Here is a 20,033-nt window from a genome sequence, read left to right on the forward strand (position 1 = left end):
GGCCAAGGTCACTAGAACCCCTATGAGAGCAGTGATTCCTGCAATTAGTAGTCTGCTCTTTGGGGGCACACTTTTGTTGGTTTTCGGAAGAGGAGCTTCAGATCAGAGAGGGGTTCACACAAGTAATCAAGGGGGTCCGTTGCCCCAGGTTATCAGAGGTTGGGGCTCGGGGGCCCTCTTCACTCGACTGTGATGTACCCATGGCGTGATCCCCTGCAACTTCAGGGCAGAATGGGTGGTTAGGATCACCAAGTGGGCTTTGTTCCACTCAGGAGTAAGCTGGTCTCGTGGGTTGCTAATTTTCCAGGTTTTTAGATACACCCAGTCTCCAGGCCGGAAGGGGTGGAGGGCTGGGTCAGTGGGTGCGGATAGCACCTGGTTACCATATTCTGTGAGGGCTTTCATGGTTTCTCCTACCTGGAGGGTGTACTTAAGTTGTTCCATTTCAAGGGGGCTAAGGTGTCGCTTCTCTCAGGCTTCGAAAATGGGTCTACCATACGTAAGTTCAAATACACTTAAATTTAACTTATATCTTGGAGCAAACGACATGCATAGCAGGGCAGTTGGGAGTAATTTAATCCAATTTTCTTGAGTCTTCTGGCATAGCTTGGCTAAGGTTCGTTTTAAGGTCTGATTGGATCTCTACTTTTCTCAATGATTGGGGTCTCCTTGCTGAGTGCAAGGTACGTTTTATGCCCGGGGCACTTGTCCCTTTTGCCATTTGTGACACGAATGCTGGACCATTATCACTTAGTCGGGATCTTGGGTATTATCTCTTTTAGTAATACGTTAGGCAGTTCAGCTGCCATTTCAGTTCTAGTGGGCAACGCCTCTACTTACCCTGAAAATGTGTCCACTAGCACCAAGAGATACCTGAAATTGCCTAGTACTCTCAGCAGGACAGTGAAATCAATCAGTCGGTCTTCCCCAGGATATGTCCCTATGGTCTAAATGGGCCTTATCTGGGGACCTCTGAGGGCTCTGGTGTTGGGGGTGTTCCTGTGTAGATGGGGCAGGTCTCAACTATCCAACTGATTATACTTTTCATGCCAGGAGTTACCATGACCTCAATTAACCAATTACATATATAGGGCTTCCCTTCTGTAATGAGTTCCTTGATGAGCCTCCCTGATGGCTTGACAAGCTGCAGTTTGGGGAAAGAAGTATTGCCCATGTTCGTTAACTAGCCACCCCTGGCCTCCTAGATCTCTGTTGAAGCCCCATTTCTGGGCTTTGTCTAATTCTTCCTTTGTATAGACTGGGGAGTAATTGGATAGATCTGGCCTTTTAGGTATGAGGAGTAATTGCCAAGTTACTGGTTCTAGGACCGCTCTTTTGGCAGTTGCTTCTGTTTTGCTGTTTCCCTTTATTACCTCTATTCCCTTTTTGATGACCCCTCCAGTGAATCACCACCACTTTTTTCAGAAGTTGCACTGCTTCTAGGAGTCTCAATATGTTTAAGCCATGTTTCACCTGCTTCTTCTCTGCAGTAAGCATACCTCTTTTCTTCCAAATAGCCCCGTGTGCATGTAGGATGGCATACGCATGCCAGCAGTCTGTGTAAACATCTAAGATCTTCCCTGTCCTGAGCTCTGAGGCTCAGGTGAGGGCCATCAGCTCGGCCTTTTGGGCTGAAGTCCCTGGGGGTAGGCTTCATGCCTCACTGACTCGGGTCTGAGACGTCACTGCATATCCTGCCATCCTTTTTTTCTCTCTCATAAAATTGCTCCCATCTGTGAACCATTCCTCTTTGGCGTTTGGGAGAAGCTCACTTCCTAGGTCAGGACAACTGGAATATACCATGTTCTATACAATCATGCTCCAGGGTCCCCATTCCTGTGGGTAGCAGGGTGGCAGGATTTAGGGTGTGACAGGTTTTTATGGTAATGACAGTTGTCTAAAAGCATAGCCTGAAGTTGAATCGAACTTCCGGGGGATAGCTATTCTGTTCCCTTAGAACTTACTAAAGCCTGAACCTGGTGTAGGGTCCAAATAGCGATTGGCTGAACAAACATTAACTTTTCAGCCTCTGTTAGCAGGATTGAAGTAGCTGCTACTGCCCATAGGCAAGGAGCCCATCCCTTAGTGGTTTTATCTCATTGTTTAGAGAAATAAGCAACCACCCAAGTAAGGGGTCCCAGTTTTTGATCTAATACCCCAAGGGCAATTCCCCTTCTCTCATGAATGTAAAGGTCAAAGGGTTTAACTAAATCTGGGAGGGCCAGAGCAGGGACCTGAAGTAATTGCTTTCCCAATTCTTTTTTTTTTTTTTTTAATTGAAGTATGGTTGAGGTACAATGTTGTACCAATCTCTGCTGTACAACCAAGTGACTCTGTTATATACATATATACATTCTTTTTTTATATATATATTCTTTTCCATCATGGTTTATCACAGGATATTGAATATAGTTCCCTGTGCTATAGGACCTTGTTGTTTGCGTTCTCAATTCTTTTTTTTTTTTTTTTTTTTTGGCCGCACCGTGTGGCATGCAGGATCTTAGTCCCCTGACCAGAGATCGAACCCGTGCCCCCCGCATTGCAAGTGCGGAGTCTTAACCACTGGACCGCCAGGGAAGTCCCTGCTTTCTCCATTCTTGAAAGGCCCCTTCACATTCTGGAAGGATGAAGATCCTTTTCTTTCAATTTTTCATATAAAGGCCTAGCTATTAGACCATTAGGTATCCAGATGTGGCAAAACCCAGCCATCCCCAGGAAGCCCCTAAGCTGTCTTCTAGTTTTAAGAGGGGCAAGACTGCAAATGGCTTCATTCCTTTCCTGGGGTAGGCTTGTCTGACCTTCTGTGAGGATGAAGCCTAGGTAGGTAACCTTAGTTTGTGATATTTGAGTCTTTTTCTTGGACACCTTATATCCTTTATCAGCTAGGTGGTTCCGGGTGGTTACAGTATTTTTGTCAGAGGCCTCCTTAGTAAGGTTGGTGATCAGAATGTCTTCTTATATATGAGGGAACCCTCCCCCAGATATATTGATAGATCTTTAAGGTCTTTAGCTAAAGTTTCCCCAAAGATGATGGGGGAATTTTTGAACCCTTAGGGCGGGACTGTCCGGCAGTATTGTTGTTTTTGTTGTGTGTTTGGCTCCTGCCACTCAAAAGCAAAAATTTCATGTGACTCTGGGGTGATTAAAATACAGAAGAAGGCATATTTTAAATCTAATACAGAATACCAGGTCTTGGTGGATTGTAGAGTGGTCAGCAGGGTGTAGGGATTAGGGGCGACTGGATGTATATTCTCTGTGGCTTCACTGACTGCCCTGAGGTCCTGTACCATCCAGTGTTCCCCACTGGGTTTCTTTACGGGGAGAATTGGGGGTATTACAGGTGGATTGGCATGGCCTAATAAGGCCCTGGTCAACTAGGCCCTGTATAACAGGGGCAATGCCCAACAAGGCCTCCCGACAGAGAGGGTACCATTTTCTGTTGGGCCATGTATGTCTGGGTTTTAGATGGACTATCACAGGACTGGCTCCTTTAGCTCGTCCCACCCATCCCTGGGCCCAGACCTCAGGATTTCTTCCAGGGAGCTCAACTTGCTCTATCCAGGGAGGTTTGTCCTCAGCCATTATCATCTTGTGCCCCTTGTCTAGGGGATGCCAATCTCCATTTTGTCTCCCATTAGGTGGATAGTAATTCCCAATTTATGTAAGATATCCCTTCCTAGCAGAGATATAGGGCATTTGGAAACATATAGGAAGGAATGGGTGAGCATTCTAATGGCTCTATGAATGCCCATTCTTGGGCCTTCCCTGATAACCCCATAATTTTACAACTCTCGTGACTGTGTTTGCCTGATCTGGTGTTCAAAACCAAGTAAGTGACACCAATGTCAACTAAGAATTCAACAGGTTTTTTTCTCTATGTCCAGTGTCAGCCAGGGCTCCTTGGGGGTCAATTGGAGTGCCAGCTTAGGAGCCCCCTGGCCCTGGCATTCTTCTTCTATTTGGACCATCTGCCTTCAGGGTAGTGGGCAGGATCTGCCACTTCTGTCCCCCTTTGGGGGCAGTGAGGGCATTCTCTTTTCCGTTGTCCCTCTTGTTTACATATGGCACACTGATTGGGTCCCAGTTTCCTTGGTTTGCTGTCCCTCAGTGGGGGCCAGTGGTCACTCACCAGAGTCAAAGGTCTCTGTGGGCAGTTAGTCCAGATTCCTGTGCTGACCGGTTGACACTGGAGGGCAACAGCCAGTAGGTGGGCCTGCCTCTGGGTGTTTTTATCCTCTGACTTTTCCTCCTCTCTATATCTGTTTTTAAACATGCAGTAGGCAACCTCCACCAGGCGAGAGATAGGGGTATCTGGTTCTATTTCCAGATTCTAAAGTTTATGCGTAATGGCGAGGGCACTTTGGGAAATAAAATATGACCTCAGGCTTGTATTCCCTTCCGATGACTCGGGGTCAGTGGTACTATAAATTCAGAGACATTCCTTGAGGCACTCTAGGAATGCCGAAGTGTTTTCTGTTGGCTCCTGGTTGATCTCCTTTATTTATTTATTTATTTTTTAATCTTTTGGCTGTGCCACACAGCATGTGGGATCCCAGTTGCCCAACCAGGGATTGAACCCATAGCCCCCGCATTGGAAACATGGAGTCCCAACCACTGGACCACCAGGGAAATCCCTGATTTCCTTTATGTTAGTCCAATTGACAGGTTTCTTTCCTGCTGCCTGGATTCCCTTTAGGTCATATTTTTATAATGTGTCAGCCTGTCTTTTATCCGCTTCACCATTGTCTCAGTCCCGGTTGGGTTTGTTATCTAGGACCGCTTGATTGCCAGGTCTGAAAATGGCATGACCTGCATTGTTTCTGTTCTCTTTGTATGCTTCCTCTCAGGTTTTCTAAAAGACTGTGACCTTTTCTTCCCCATTAGGAGTACATTAAGGAGGCTCTGAATGTCAGCCCAGGGAGGGTCATGGGTCTGAAAGATTCCCCTAATCGGATTCAGGAACCTGTCTGGATCTTACCTCAACCCCTTGCTATGACTTTTCCAGTTATACAGATCAGAAGTGGTAAATTGTTGTATACCTGGATGAGCCCTCCTTCTCCATTGGGGACCAGCCTCAAAGGGAGTACTTTTCCTTGTGGGTTGTTGGACCCTAGCTGGTAATTAATTAGTCCCATTCTGTTTATTTGCTGGACCACATTCCAGGGCAGGTGGCTAGTATGGAGGGGACTCCTTGGGTCTGTGGCCCAGATCAGGTTATACGAAGGAAGGGGGTAGGGAGGGAGCAGTAGGAGGAGGGTTAAGGAGGAGATCAAGAAGGTCCTCAGCGGAAGGGTCAAGGACTGGCACTACCTCAGTGGAGAGAGCCCACAACCTTTTTGAAGGCCTTTGTTCTGAAAAAGCCCATGAAAAACTGGACATAGGGAATTTCTTTCCATTTCTTTTGTTTCTGGCATAGAAGTTCCAATTATAAAATGGTATTGTAATTTAGAGACTCACTGACATGCCAACTTTCCCCATCTCCCAGCAAATATTGGGACCAGGCTGTATTACATAGGAAGATTAACTGTTTTCTGGTCACGGGATGATACCTGAAAAACTTCCAATTCTTCAGGATTCACCCTAATGGGCATAAGTATGGAGGACATTTGGTTCCCCATACCTTAGATGTTCTGTTTTAGATTTGTTTCCAACTACTGAGAGGGAGGTTGGAGTGATTTGTTGGTGTGCAAATGCCACAAGATTTGGTTCAAATAAGACTTCCAGTTCAGGAAATTTGGAACCAATACCAAACTGTTAATGGATTCCTCAGAAGACCCAAATAGGAGATGTCCAAGTGGCATGGATGCTGATATTACTTGGAGACGCCCCCTTGAATTTGTAATGGTCCATGCTACAGACGGTTAGTCCCTCCTCAGTCAAAATACCCCGCAGGAGGTTAGATGACACTGACCCAAGGATAGAGCAGCTTAGCCTCTCTAGTTCCTAGAGTGTCTAGCAAGTCCAGAGCCTGGTGGGTGGGTCCAGGTGGGAGGGCCACAATCAGTCCCATCTGGGTCACCAAAATTTTTTTACCAACCCTCTCGAGTTGGTCCCCCCAAAAGGGTTCACTCACACCAGTAGAATGAGGCTGAGTTTCATTCAGAAGCAAAGGAAAACTTTATTCTTTGATCAAGGAATGGAGAGGTATGAGCTTGCACTCTAGAGTCCATGCTCTCCCTTAAAGGCCATTGGCAGGGCTGCCTTATAGGGTTCTTGTCAGCAGGGAAGGAATTGAACTTCTTGAGGGTCAGGCACAGCTGTACTGCTCACAGCGATCCAGATCAAAGTGCTGGGTGCAGCATTTCTACACACAGTATGCTGCCACCATCTTGAATTGCAGTGTTGTGCACAGCACTTCTGCACACAGCCTACCAAGCTGAGGTATCAGGCACAGCCATTTCACACAAGGAACTCTGGTCTGAAGTGCCAGATGCAAGGCCTCTGCACGTGGTACCCAAGTGAAACTAGACTAAGCACAAAAGAAAAAATGTTTTATTTTTTCTGTTTTATTACCCAGATTCTATTTTTATTCCCTGGGAATTGTCAATGGGCTTTGCGGTGAGAACACCACCAGTATTTGTGATTACAAAAATAAGACTCATCACCTGCATTTAAGAATGACATTTGGTTTAGGCTTGGAAGTCACCATAGAAGCCCAAGTCCTCTTTTGTCTTAACCTTAGCTGTTATGAATAATACTCTCCTCTCAATGTAGTCCATGATTCTCAAGAGGAGATGGGATATTGGGAAAGAATCCCTTTCCAAGTTTGGCTTATCAGAATCTCCTAAGGGGAAGACCTCTCCATCCTGTTAATCCTCCCAAGAGGGAAAGTTACTATTAATCTTCCCAAACCCAGCACTCTTAGATTGCAGTCCCATAGGACTCTTCTCTGGAGTCTGTATTTCACCATTCCCTTGACCTTAATCAGTAACAAAAGCTTTATAATACTACCATGGCATTGCTCACCCCCCCCACCCCTCCCCCACCCAGGTTTATAAACTCCTTAGCTCCCTTGCCTCTGGGCAAGTCTGTCTATTGCATCTCACAAAAGAAGAAGAAAGAAAGAGTAGAAAAAAGAATGTCTAGCGCTAAGCTTCCTTTTGCATCTGTATGCTTGCTGGTCTCTGAATCCCTGAAGCAGTGAAAGGTAAATAAACCTCTGGTCTATTCTTCCTTTGTTCTCTGAACTGGGACTTCACTCCAGAGGAGATTTTCTTCTCAGATGAGATTTGGAAAGGTCTTTTTTCTTTGCTTAGATCGTTTGAACTGATAATTTGCATCTACAAAGGAAACTAAAAAATACTGAATAGCTCTTAGAAAACACTGTGGAGGCACTCCTTAGGATAATCTTGCCTCCACTCTGAATGAGAAGAGACCTCCAAGTGAATGAAAACCCAAAAGCAAAATTTTCAGTGCTGAGTTTATTTTAATATTGTCCCTGGATAACTCTCTCTAAGGTCAAACAGGTTTTAATTCACCAGCCTTAAAACCAGTACCCCCTCTCCCAACCAAGGAAAACATTTAGATAATTTCAAGATAAACAAATAAAAACATAGGATTAAAAAAAATTAACCTAGTATTGCAAACAAAATAACCCAATATTACAAACAATACAAGAGTAAGATAGGAAAGGCTCATGTGAAATTCTCACACAACCCCACCTCCGTTGAGTTACTTCATAAAGCATAAGATTTTTAAATAAAATATACACAGTTTATTCTGTTTATTCTCATCAGTTCAAACCAGAATTGACTTTCATGAGAGAAATAATACAACAAAAGATAGCAGCTGAACTAAAATAGATAAAATAAAGAGATGATACAGATGAAAGAAAAGCAGACATTACTAAAAAAAAAATCAGAAAAAATGGAGCAGTAGCAAAATCTAAGTTATAACACAAAAAAATTTTCTGTCAAAAGAAAACAGATGATGCATTGTGAGAAATCACCATGTTATAGAGAAGGGGGCGCTGTGAACAGAGAGCAATGCTCATACATACCTTGGGAATCGTTTTAAATTCCAAACACAAAGGCAGCAGGGACTCAGCCTGCAGCTTTCTGCTGAAGAATTGATGAGGTTCCTTGGCCGCTTCATCTAGCACCTAATCACAGAGCCACTTTTACCTGAAAATTCTCCTGTTTCCCTTACACACGACCATCAAACACATTATAAAAGCAGAGCTTTGGGCTTCAGGAAATACCAGACAATGACAGAGTTCTGTGGAAATCATAAAGTATCAGCTTTGATTTTATCAGACTGACAATAATAATAGAAATGTAAGTTACACTCATATCTAATAAGAAGCTTGATGAAGTCCAGAATGCTGGGCTGGCCATTATCTTAGTACAAATGAGAAAGAGTTGGCTAAATGATATTTACATTCTGGTGATAACCATTAAAAAAAAAAAAAAAAAACTTGTGACAAGGATTCTCTCCTTGGGCAACTTTAGTGAGGTTTTTCTGAGCCTTCATCTCAAGTGCACCTGCTGATCTTGGCCTTCTATGTCCATCTATGAATTGTCCAATTTTAGCAAGAATCCTGTGAAGTCAGTTTAGCCAGAATCCCCACCCTTGATATCTAATCACCCTCTATATCTGATCAAATTCCTCATTCCCCACCATCCCCCAGGTAATATCGCCCTACCCTGTCTTCATCAAGAACCTTGATAGGTCAGTGTAGTGAAGAATTATCCATCTTTTAATTATTTTCCATCCACCGACCCCTTCACCCCCACCCTGCTTCTTGGCTATAAATCTCCATTTTCCTTTGTTGTATTCAGAACTGAGCCCAATCTCTCTCACTGCAAAATTCTACTACACTAGTCCCTATACTTATCAAGATAGTCCTGAATAAGATCTGCCTCTTCATCTTTAATAGGTGTTAAGTTAATTAAACAAGGAGGGTGTTAGACTAAGGTGCTTTAATGCCTTAGTAGCCTACATAAGCAAACCCAAACCTAAGCCTAAAATGCCTCAAGGTTAAGAAATCAAAACCTACAGACAACAGATCACAAACAGACAAGTAGTCTTTCCCAAATATGCAAACACTTAATATAGCCAATCAGATAACTTCCTTGCTTTGCTTCCACATCTTCCCTATAAAAGATGCTTCCACATCTTTCCCTTAGCTCCTGCCAATGGGATGCTCCTAGCCACTTCAGTTCTGGTGCTGCCTGACTCTTTTTTTTTCCCCCAGCTTTTTATTTTATTTAAAAAAAACTTTATTGAGTTATAGTTGATGTATAATATTATATGTTACAGGTGTACAATGTAGTGATTCACAATTTTTAAAGGTTATACTACATTTATATTTATTATAAAATATTGACTGTATTCTCTGTGTTGCACAATATATCCTTGTAGCTTATTTTATACATAATAGTTTGTACCTCTTAATCCCCTACTCCTATATTTTCTCTCCCCGCTTCCCTCTCCCCCCGGTAACCATTAGTTTGTTCTCTATATCTGTGAGTCTGCTTCTTTTATGATTTATTCACTAATGTGTTGTATTTTTTAGATCCCACATATAAGTGATATCATATAATATTTGTCTTTGTCTGACTTATTTCACTTAGCATAACACCCTCCAAGTCCATCCATGTTGTTACAAATGGCAAAATTCCCTTCTTTCTTAGGACTGAGTAGCATTCCATTTTATATATATATATATATATATAATATATATATACATATCACATCTTCTTTATCCATTCATCTGTTGATGGACACTTAGGTTGCTTCCATATCTTGGCAATTATAAATATCAATAATATGAACATTGGGGTGCATGGATCATTTTGAATTAGTGTCTTTGTTCTTTTTGGTTACATACCTAGGAGTGGAATTGCTGGGTCATGTGGTAGTTCTAGTTTTAGTTTTTTGAGAAATTTCCATAATGTTTTCCACAGTGGCTGCACCAGTTTACATTCCCACCTATGGTGTACAAGAGTTCCCTTTTTCCCACATCCAAATAAACTTTAAAATTTAATAAGCTCCAGTTTATCTTGTAACACAAGTGTTATGAATAATATTTTCTTTGACACTAGGTAGGGCAAAAATATTTCCAATTAAATATGTGAATTGAATATACGTTTGTCTCTGCTCATCCAGAAACTTTACTGAATAATAGTAAAGTCCTATGAGTCACAAACCTGAAAGGGCAAAGAGAATAGGCGAGTAGGGGGGAAATGTTGTCAACCAAAATTTGGGAGCTGGAATGAAAATGAAAGGTAGGTAATTTGCTGACCAGGCCAGAGAGTGCCTGAAAGGAGGGCACAAGGGTATGTGGAAGTGGAATATAAGCAAACTGACTCACAGTGGTTTTCTGTTTTGTTTTGCTTTTTAAAATTTAAGAGTTTATTTAAGCAAAAATTGATTCATATCAGGTAGTGCCAAACCAGAAGTGGGTAGGAGTGCTCCTGATTCACAATGTTGAAGCCCAGACAGTCTCAGGAGATTTGAGGCACCAGGATCCCCCAGAGGTGGGTTGCGGGTGGTCTAAAAACAGAGGAAAAGTCTGTTTTTAAAGTAGTTGGGTAAAAGCAGGAAAGAATGAGGTGAAGTGGCAGTGATCCTATGTGTGGAGTTTGCCTCAGATGTAAGCTGCAACACAGAGCTAACTGACAGAGCACTTACCTGAAAGTGAAGAGCCCTGAACTCCTACTTTGAGCTACCTGTGGATGACAGCACCTTGGAAAGCTACCCTTAGATGCTCTCTGAGCACAAGCCCTGCCAATGGTGACCTCAAAAGGAAATTGATAGAAAGATTTTACACAGAAAAATGCAAGCCTGTTTGGTGGTTTCCATTCCAGTATGTAAAAGAGCTTGGAAGTCATCACTCCCAACCTCAAAACAAGAAAAAAGCTGTACAAACTGAAAATCAGTCATTCTTCTTAAAACCATCAGAAAATGGAGGTTACAGGACAAATTCCCACTCCAAAAACTGAAGAGACAGGTGGATCACAGCTCACATGGAACAGAAGCCACTGGAGCTGAAGCCTGTGGGAACACTGCAGATGTTATTGACTAGTTACTGGAGATTGAACAAGGACTGGCTCGAGAGTTAAAAACTCTTAGGGGCTCAGTCTCAGGGTGCCCCCTGATACTTTCATGAATTTACCTCCAGGAGCCCCACCAGGTTCTCAAGATGAAAATCACACAAAAATCTTCTCATGTTTAGGGTAGGGGAAGGAGAAAATCACCACTATAAATATATCCAGACAGAGAGTTCTGTTCTCTATAAAAAAAAAAAAAGAGCTCACCCTCAGAGAAACTAATGCTTTACCAGAGCCTAACCTGTCCCAGAGGAAGGGCAATTAGACAGCCTTCCTGTCCTTGTCTAGCCTTCCTGTCTCACATAAAAGGAGGGGGGAAAGCCTATAAAAATTCTTCTGAAAGTTGCAACCCAGAGACACAGGCCCACTAAAAAAAAAACCAAGATTCAATCATAAAATTACAGACTTCTTTCTGTAATACCTTGTCACCATATAAACAGGATTCTGGTGTAACAGTAGTGAATTACAACTGACAGCTGTAAGAAACAGTCTCTAACTAAGAAGGAGTTGCTAGAGAAGCCCAAAGGGAACAGGGAAGACGAAAACAAAAACACTAGAGGAAATTGAACTCTCTGACACCTACAGCTACAGCAAACATTAAATACAACCTAACACCTACCCAGATAAACATAAAACCTCACACTATAGACCATTTATCTCAGTTCCTATTACCCATTACATTATGTTCAGCATTCAACAAAAATTCAAAGGCATGCTATAAGGCAAGAAAATGTACAGTCTGAAGAGACAAAGTGAGCATCGAAACCAGTCTCAGATATGGCAGAAATTTTGGAATTATGAGGCAGAAATTTAAAATAATTATGATTAGTATGCTAAGGGCTCTAATGGAAAAGGTGGACAACATGCAAATACAGATGGATAATGTCAGCAGAAAATATGGAAACTCTAAGGAAGAATCATGTTTAAAATTAAAAAAGAAAATATTGTAACAGAAATGAAGATTGTCTTTGATGGGCTTATTGGTCTGTTGGACACAGACAAGGAAAGAATTAGTGAGCTTGAAGATATTAATAGAAATTTCCAAAACTGAAATGCAAAGAGAGAAAAAAAACAAAACAATAGAACATTCACGAAATGTGGAACAATTGCAAAGGTGTAGCATACATAAAATGGAAATACCAGAAGAAGGAGAAAAAGGGTAAGAAGAAATATTTGAAGTAACAACAGCTGAGAATTTTCCGAAGTTAATGACTGATACCAAATCACAAATCCAGAAAGCTCAGAGAACACCAAATATGATAAATACCAAAAATCTACACTGAGGCACATCATTCAAACTGCAGAAAACAAAACAAAAAATTCTTGAAAGAAACCAGAAGGGGAAAGAACCCTTGCCTATAGAAGAATGAGGATAAGAATTATACCAACTTCTTTCCAGAAACCAAGCAAGCAAAGAGAGGGTCAGTGAAATATTTAAAGTGTTGAAAGAACAAAACCAAGAGCCTACAAGTCTCTATCCAGCAAAAATTTCCTTCAAAAGTGAAGGAGAAATAAAGACTTTCTCAGACAAACAAAAACAGGGAATTTCTTGCCTATAGACCTGTCTTTTAAGAAATGTTAAAAGGAGTTCTGTAGAGAAAAGGATTATTTAGGTCAGAAACTCAGATTTACATAAAGAAGAGCAGTAAAAACATCAAAGGAAAATAAAATATTTTATTTTTCTTATTCCTATTGATCTAATAGATCAATGTTCATTCAAAATAATAATAGCGGAAGTGGTCGGGGCCGCAGTGCGCGGAAGGGCGCCCTCGCTTCGTACGCTCTGCGGCGGACCCAGTGAGGCCCCCGGAATTCGGAGCAGTCAGGAACCCGGCCTCCGCCCTCGGGGCCCTGTTGCTGGGCTGAAGACCCAGGCCCGCAACGCCGGGCCCTACCCTGGAGGTGCTTGTGGCCCGGAGCCTGGACTGGCGAGCTGCTGCACTTTGGCGTAAATTGCAATCGATTAGGGATCGTTTCTCAGACTCAAGTTAGAAGTGAGAGTTCAGATAAGTGAGGCCGCCATTGCTGCTTTGAACACCTCAGAAGGGGAGAATGGATTTATCAGGAGTGAAAAAGAAGAGCTTGCTAGGAGTCAAAGGAAATAATAAGTCCAGCACTAGGGCTCCTTCTCCTACCAAACTCAAAGACCGCTCTGATGAGAAGTCCAAGGATCGCTCTAAAGATAAGGGGACCACAAAGGAGTCAAGCAAGAAGGATAGTGGCAGGGATAAAACTCGAATGAGGCGCAGCGCTTCCAGTGGTAGCAGCAGCACCAGGTCTTGGTCCAGCTCTACCTCCAGCTCGGGCTCCAGCGCCAGCACGGGCTCCAGCAGCGGCTCCAGCTCATCTTCAGCATCGAGCTGCTCAGGAAGTTCCAGCACATTCCGCAGCTCCAGCTCCAGCAGCTCCCCTGGCTCTCCGAGTCCTTCTCAGCGCAGGCAGGACAACAGGTGGCATTCGCGCTCCAAATCTAAACCACCCAAAAGAGACGGAAAGGAAAGGAAAAGGCGGAGCCCTTCCCCTAAACCTACCAAAGTGCACATTGGAAGGCTCACCAGGAATGTGACCAAGGATCATATCATGGAGATATTCTCCACCTACGGGAAAATTAAAATGATTGACATACCTGTAGACAGGATGCACCCCCATCTGGCTAAAGGCTATGCATATGTGGAGTTTGAGAATCCAGATGAGGCCGAGAAGGCGCTGAAGCACATGGACGGAGGACACATCGATGGCCAGGAGATCACTGCCACTGTTGTGCTGGCCCCCTGGCCTCGGCCACCCCCCAGGCGATTCAGCCCTCCCAGGAGAATGCTGCCACCGTCTCCCGTGTGGCGCAGGTCACCCCCACGGATGAGGAGAAGGTCGCGTTCCCCTTGGTGCAGGTCCCCCGTGCGCCGGCGATCCCATTCCCCTGGCCGCCGCCACCACAGGAGCCGCTCCAGCTCCAACTCCTCCCGATAAGCAGGGCCACTGAAGCTCTGCCCTGTGACTTGTATCCCAACCAACTCACTTTTGTCACTTTTCTAGCAGAAAGAGGATCGGTAGGAAAGAAATCCCTCTCAGGGGCAGGCTTCGAAGGTGAAGGCAGTAATTGCTACATTTCCCCTGGTGGCAGAGTTCCGGCTGCAGGAGTGTTGTTGGTTTGGGGTCGTGCTTATAAAGATGCCCTCCAGTTTTCTGGCTAGGAAGCTTCCACATTTCTAGTTCCTGAGAGTCAGTTTAGTGGCAAAGCCAGCAGGGATGAGCAGGGGGCTCCAGGAGGTGGTACAGCCCCAGCCTGGGAGCATGTTTTCCCATTCCACAGATGACATGGGGCCCATCTGGTGGGCTGCTCGTGCCCTAACCTGTTGGCCTGCAGGGTCCCACAGGAAAGGGTGTGCTTTTACGCAACTGCCATTCCTGTTAGCCTGACCCTGCTCCCCCACTCGAGTCCTTTTCTGACCTCTAGGGCCAAATACCCATAATGGTTCTTTTCACGTGTACTCATGTGTGTGCACACACACACACACACACACACACACACTAACCCACGTCTCCGTTTCTCTCTGAAACTGGTAAGTTGAGAGCCAGCTCTGTCGGCTCATCACAGAACACCCCCCCTCCCCGTTGTGTTGGTATTCATGGTGGTCCTGTAGGTTACCTTGGCAACGTGTACATTGCTTTTTTGGCTTTTATTGTACAGGCAGTACTATACATTTTCTGTTTTGAGTTCTGTAACTTTGTAGCATTTTAGATAATATTGTGTTTGTACTTTGTTGTGTAGAGAAAAGAATTGTGTTGAATAAACCTAGGATTAGAGTGCAGCTCGAGTGTTGGGTTCGCTGCCTCCTTCCTGTCCCTTGGCCCCAAAGGCAGCTTCAGTTGTGAGGTAATTAAACATGATAGTCTAAAAAAATAATAATAATAGCAGCAATGTATTAGGTGATTATAGTGTATGGATAAGTGTAACGAATGATAGCAATGTTATAAGGGATGGGAGGAAGAAATTGAATACTCTGTTACAATGTATCTGCACTAGCAGTATAGTATTATTTGAAAGTGGACTTAGATAAGTTATAAATGCATAGTGTAAACTCTAGGGCAAACACTGAAAAAAAATTTCAAGTATAATTGATATGCTGAGAGGAGGGAAAATGGAATTATATAAGATATTCAGTTAAAACCAGAGGAAGCAGAAAAGAGGGAAAGAAAAAAAAAGAAACAGTTCAATAAATAGAAAACAGTTCTAAATATGGCAGATATTAATCTAACTATATCAATAATCACTTTAAATATGAATGGTCTAAATACACCAATTAAAACACAGAGACTGACAGACTAGATCAAAAAATGAGACCCAACCATGTTGTGTACAAGAAACCCACTTTAAATATAGAGACACAAATAGATTAAAAGTAAAGGGAAGGAAAAGATACACTATGCTAATACTAATCAAAATAAAGCTGAGTAGCTATCTTAATTTCAGACAAAGCAGATTCCAGAATAACAAAAATTATCAGGGACAAAGAGGGGCATTACCTAATGATAAAGGGGTCAATTCTCTAAGAAGGCATAACAGTTCTTTGTGTATATGCATCTAACAGCAGAGCATTAAAATATGTGAGACAGAGCCTGCTAGAGCTGTAAGGAGAAATAGACGAATCCACTACTATAGTTGGAGACTGCAACTCTCCTTTATCAGTAATGGACAGAAGATCAGCAAGGACGTAGTTGAAGTGAACAGCATCATCAATCAACTGGTTCTAATTGACATTTATAGACTTCTTCATCCACAACAACAGAATGCACATTCTTCTTAAGCTCACATGGAACATTCACCAATAATTACTATATTCTAGGCCACCAAACACACCTCAACCGATTTAAATGAAGAGATATCATATGATGTGTGCTCTCAGACCACAATGAAATTAAACTAGAAATTAATAACAGAAAAGTAGCTGAAAAATCCAAAATATTTAGATATTAAATGACACTTCTAAATAACAAATGGATCAAAGAAGAAGTTTTAGAGAAATTAAAAGTATTTTGAACTAAATGAAAATGAAAAAAGTGTTTAGATCTCTAGATGTACTCCTTACCCCCACAGAGCTAGGACTCTACCTTTCTCCCACCCTGGCAGAAGACTAGAAATTTACTCTCTGGGATCCTACTTTGAACTCTGGACTCAGGACAGTAGGCATAGCTGAGGATGCTATCTGAATAAGAAGAACTAAGTAATAGTCTACACACCATGTATCCACTCTGTTTCCCAGCCCCCTTCTCCTACCTGTCTTACAGAATAATAGTAACCAGGAATATGCCCCTGTGGTAGGCAGAATAATGGTCCCCCAACGATGTCCACATCCTAATCCATGGAACCTGTGAATATGGTATGTTACATGGTAAAGGGAAACCAAGGTTGCTAATACACCTGGATTATATGAGTGGAAACTAAATAATATTACTGGGGATAGAGAAAGCGGACATTGGGGTACAAAGGTGGAAGGATTCCAAGGGCTAATGCCTCCTTTCCCACACTAGGAGGTTAATAAATAAAACCTAAAACTCCTAAGTCAAGAAATAGCATTTTAATAATTTAATAGTTATTTTAAAATGTGGAAAAAACATTAAACAACAATTGAATGAATTAAAATGGCTTCCTCTGAAGAGTGGAAATTAAAGATAGAGGAGAAATAACGCAGAGGATGATCATTTTTCATTAAAAGATTTAAAAATTATTTGATAAAATTATATTTTTGAAAGATTAATGTTTGCATATTCTATTTCTTTAGATACAAAATCCTCTTCTTATGTTTACTGATAGTTATTGAGAAAGATTTTCTTGCTATCAGACAATCTCAGATCCCTGATATAAGCGTTTTCTTCCAAAGTGTTGCAAAATGCAAGTCAATAAATGTATTGGAGGATACAATGGGGGTGGGGCAAATGGGTGAAGGTGATCAAAGGGTAAAAACTTCCAGTTATAAGATGAATAAGTTCTAGGGATCTAATGTACATGGTGACTGTAGTTAACAATACTATATTGTATACCTGGAAATTTGCTAAGAGAGTAAATCTTACAAATTCTAATCACAAAAAATAAATAAATAAATGGTAAATGTGTGAGGTTATAGATGTGCTAACTAATCTTATTGTGGTAATCATTTTGCAACATATACATATATCAAATTATCACATTATACACTTTAAACTTACACAATGTCATATGCCAATTATATCTCAGTAAAACTAGGAAAAGAAAGAAATGTATCTGACAGATCCAAATATAAACATAGCATGAAGCTCCAGTCTTCCATAGTTCTGAACACTTCATTCAATGCTTTCCATGGATTTTTCTTTTTTTTCATCCTTCTAACCCTCTGTATTGGTTTGCTAGAGCTGCTGTAACTAAGAACTACAAACCGGGTAGCTTAAAACCATAGAAATTTATTGTCTCACAGAAAACAAGGAAGCTAGAAGGCCTAATTCAAGGTGTCAACAAAGCTCCAGGGGAGGATTTTCTACACGTCTTCCTAGTTCTTGGCAGGTGCTGGCAATCCTTGGCACTCCTTTTCTTATCAGTCCAATCTCTGCCTTCATCATCACACGGTGTTTTCTGTGTGTGTGTCTCTCTCTGTGTCCAAATTTCTCTCTTTTTTAAGGATACCAGTCATTGTATTGGGGCCCACCCTAATCTAGCACAACATCATTTTATCTTAATTACATCTGCAAAGACCTTATTTCCAAATAAGATCACATTCACAGGTACTGGGGTTAGGACCTGAACATATCTTTTGGGAGGGTGAAATTCAGTCCACAACACCTTCCCAGCTAATTGTGTTATTTATTCTAGCATTGCTTTCCTTCCCTTTGCCTCCAGACTTCACCTTAGCCCTGCTTCTGTAAAGCCAAACTAGGCTTCTCTCAGTAATGTAACTGGTTAAGGAAAACACCTCTTCTGAATGTGCCCCAACCCAAACCTACCAGTCCCAGGAAAATTGTACACTCCATTGGGCTAACCTAGTTCCTCCAGTTGGGGAACCCCACAATACTTAGTAGTTCCCAATTGGAGTTGATATGCAAATGATACAAAGATCTCAGCATAAAAATAGAAGAAATAATGATGTGATTGAAAGAGTACAGGGTGTGAAATCAGAAAACCTGAGTTACAATTTTGATACAAACACTTAAAAAACCAGGACCAACCCAGGTCTAAATTCTAGTATAATGTTATTTCCACCATTGCATGGCTAGAAAGCTCCACCTGTGATCCAAATTAATTCCCACACCAAGGGCAACCATAGATGGCAGTGAATGTATTACCAACATTTAAATGGAAACTCCTCAGGAGAAGGAAGAGAAGGAGGGGAAGGAAGAGGAACAGAAGAAAGAGGAGGAAATAGCAAAATATAGTGTCCACAAAATCTCTTTTAATGATTGTTAAACAAATACACAGAGAAAAATTCCAAAGGCACACTCTCTCTTAGAGCTTCCCTAAAGACGAATGGAAAGAAGACCTTGGCTCTTACCAGCATGTGCTTCATGCTATTTCGGTTAGTGGGTGAGTCATACATGCTGGTAATGAATTTCCCAGGCTTTCAATTTTAAATGGGAGTAGATAGTGCAAGACATTCATTTTAACATGGAGTGTTTTCTCCTGATGTTCATAAAAAGAATCCATTGTGTTATTATTAGATCATGCTTGACCCACCTCAGGAATGTTTTCAGAGTGACAGAATATTTATTTCTCAGTGACATCACCAAGGTTCAAGAAGGTCTGATCAGCATACTTACAAAGCCCTGTGATCCTAAAAGGGCTAAGACAAATCCTCCCCCTCCTTTGTAGGTTCCTCCATCTGCACTTGGGTAATAACGCCCACCTTTCCATTCTAAACATGGAATAAGAGAGTAATTAATAGAGCCTAATTGTAGCAAAAGAAAATTCTGCTTTTTAAAAAATCTTTCTTCAGAATAATTTAATTGTGCTTCACATGTGCTTTGAGCAAAAATTTTAGACTAGAATTTAATCTTAATACTAGTAATAAAATGCCATTTTTTCCTCAACCTATCATAATTACTCCATAAGCACATAAATTTTAACTTAAAAAATTACATCTAAGATTATCCATGCAAATAGATTGTACTTATGGACAGAACCACTGCAAGTGGTGATACCAAAAATCTTTGATGCCCCCCAAATACCCAAAACAAACAAAAAACAAACAAAAAATCTTTGATGCCAAAACTTTCAAGGATTTGGCTTCTGAAAATCAGCAAATCCAGGCCAAAATCATCAAATCAGCAAATTGGATGTACTGAACTTGACCCAGTGCCCAAGCAGTCACAGTTTAGATTTGTAACTAATACAAAAAGTTGATTACTTCTCCTTAGATTTGTTGCTTTGAAGGGACAACAGCTGAAAGACTTTGGATGTGACAGAGAAGCAGTCAGGTATCTCTTAGAGATTTTTAACTGAATAAGGTTAACTGGGCATTCTTCCCATTGAAATATCAAACTACAGCAACATTGTATATCAACTATACTCCAATAAAAATTAATTAAAAAAAAAAACAAATATCAAATTACAAAAATAGAGATCTTTCTTGAAAAAGCTAACAATACTTAACCTTAAAGAAAACTTAGGTTTAACACCATCAATTCACATTTTAATTGTTTCTTTATAATAATTGTGAGGTTTTTTTAAAACAAGAAATGTAATTAAATAAGACAATTGACCTAAAGAGAAATCTATGTAGGGTTCCTTTCTTTTAAGGTAATCTCTTCCTCCTCTAAAGGCAGATTGCTCTACAGATAGCAGCTATAAACCAAAAGAAGTAATAACTTTGTTTCTGGTTTTATAATAATCAATAAAAAATATTTAAGTTCTCCAATCAAACAAGATTCCCAAGGATTGTTGCTGGAATTGTTTTTATTACAGTAATTACATAATAACTCATTGGAATATAAAGTAACAAGTTGACTGAGACAGAC

General features: G+C 41.4%; 1 protein-coding gene across 1 annotated transcript; it reads left to right on the plus strand.

Moving 5' to 3' along the window:
* The first annotated feature begins 170 nt into the window (after positions 1 to 170).
* LOC309632606 (uncharacterized protein) lies at positions 171 to 19,419 on the plus strand. The gene has a single exon (XM_082400372.1). The coding sequence runs from the start codon at positions 13,107 to 13,109 to the stop codon at positions 14,019 to 14,021; it is 915 nt and encodes a 304-aa protein (XP_082256498.1). The 5' UTR covers positions 171 to 13,106; the 3' UTR covers positions 14,022 to 19,419.
* Positions 19,420 to 20,033: the final 614 nt, after the last annotated feature.

Source organism: Balaenoptera borealis, assembly GCF_965194805.1.
Source record: "Balaenoptera borealis genome assembly, chromosome: 7".
NCBI classification, from domain to species: Eukaryota; Metazoa; Chordata; class Mammalia; order Artiodactyla; family Balaenopteridae; genus Balaenoptera; species Balaenoptera borealis.

Bases quoted from the DNA above. Each gene is read 5' to 3' on its own strand.
- LOC309632606 (XM_082400372.1), top strand. From the start codon at position 13,107: ATGGATTTATCAGGAGTGAAAAAGAAGAGCTTGCTAGGAGTCAAAGGA.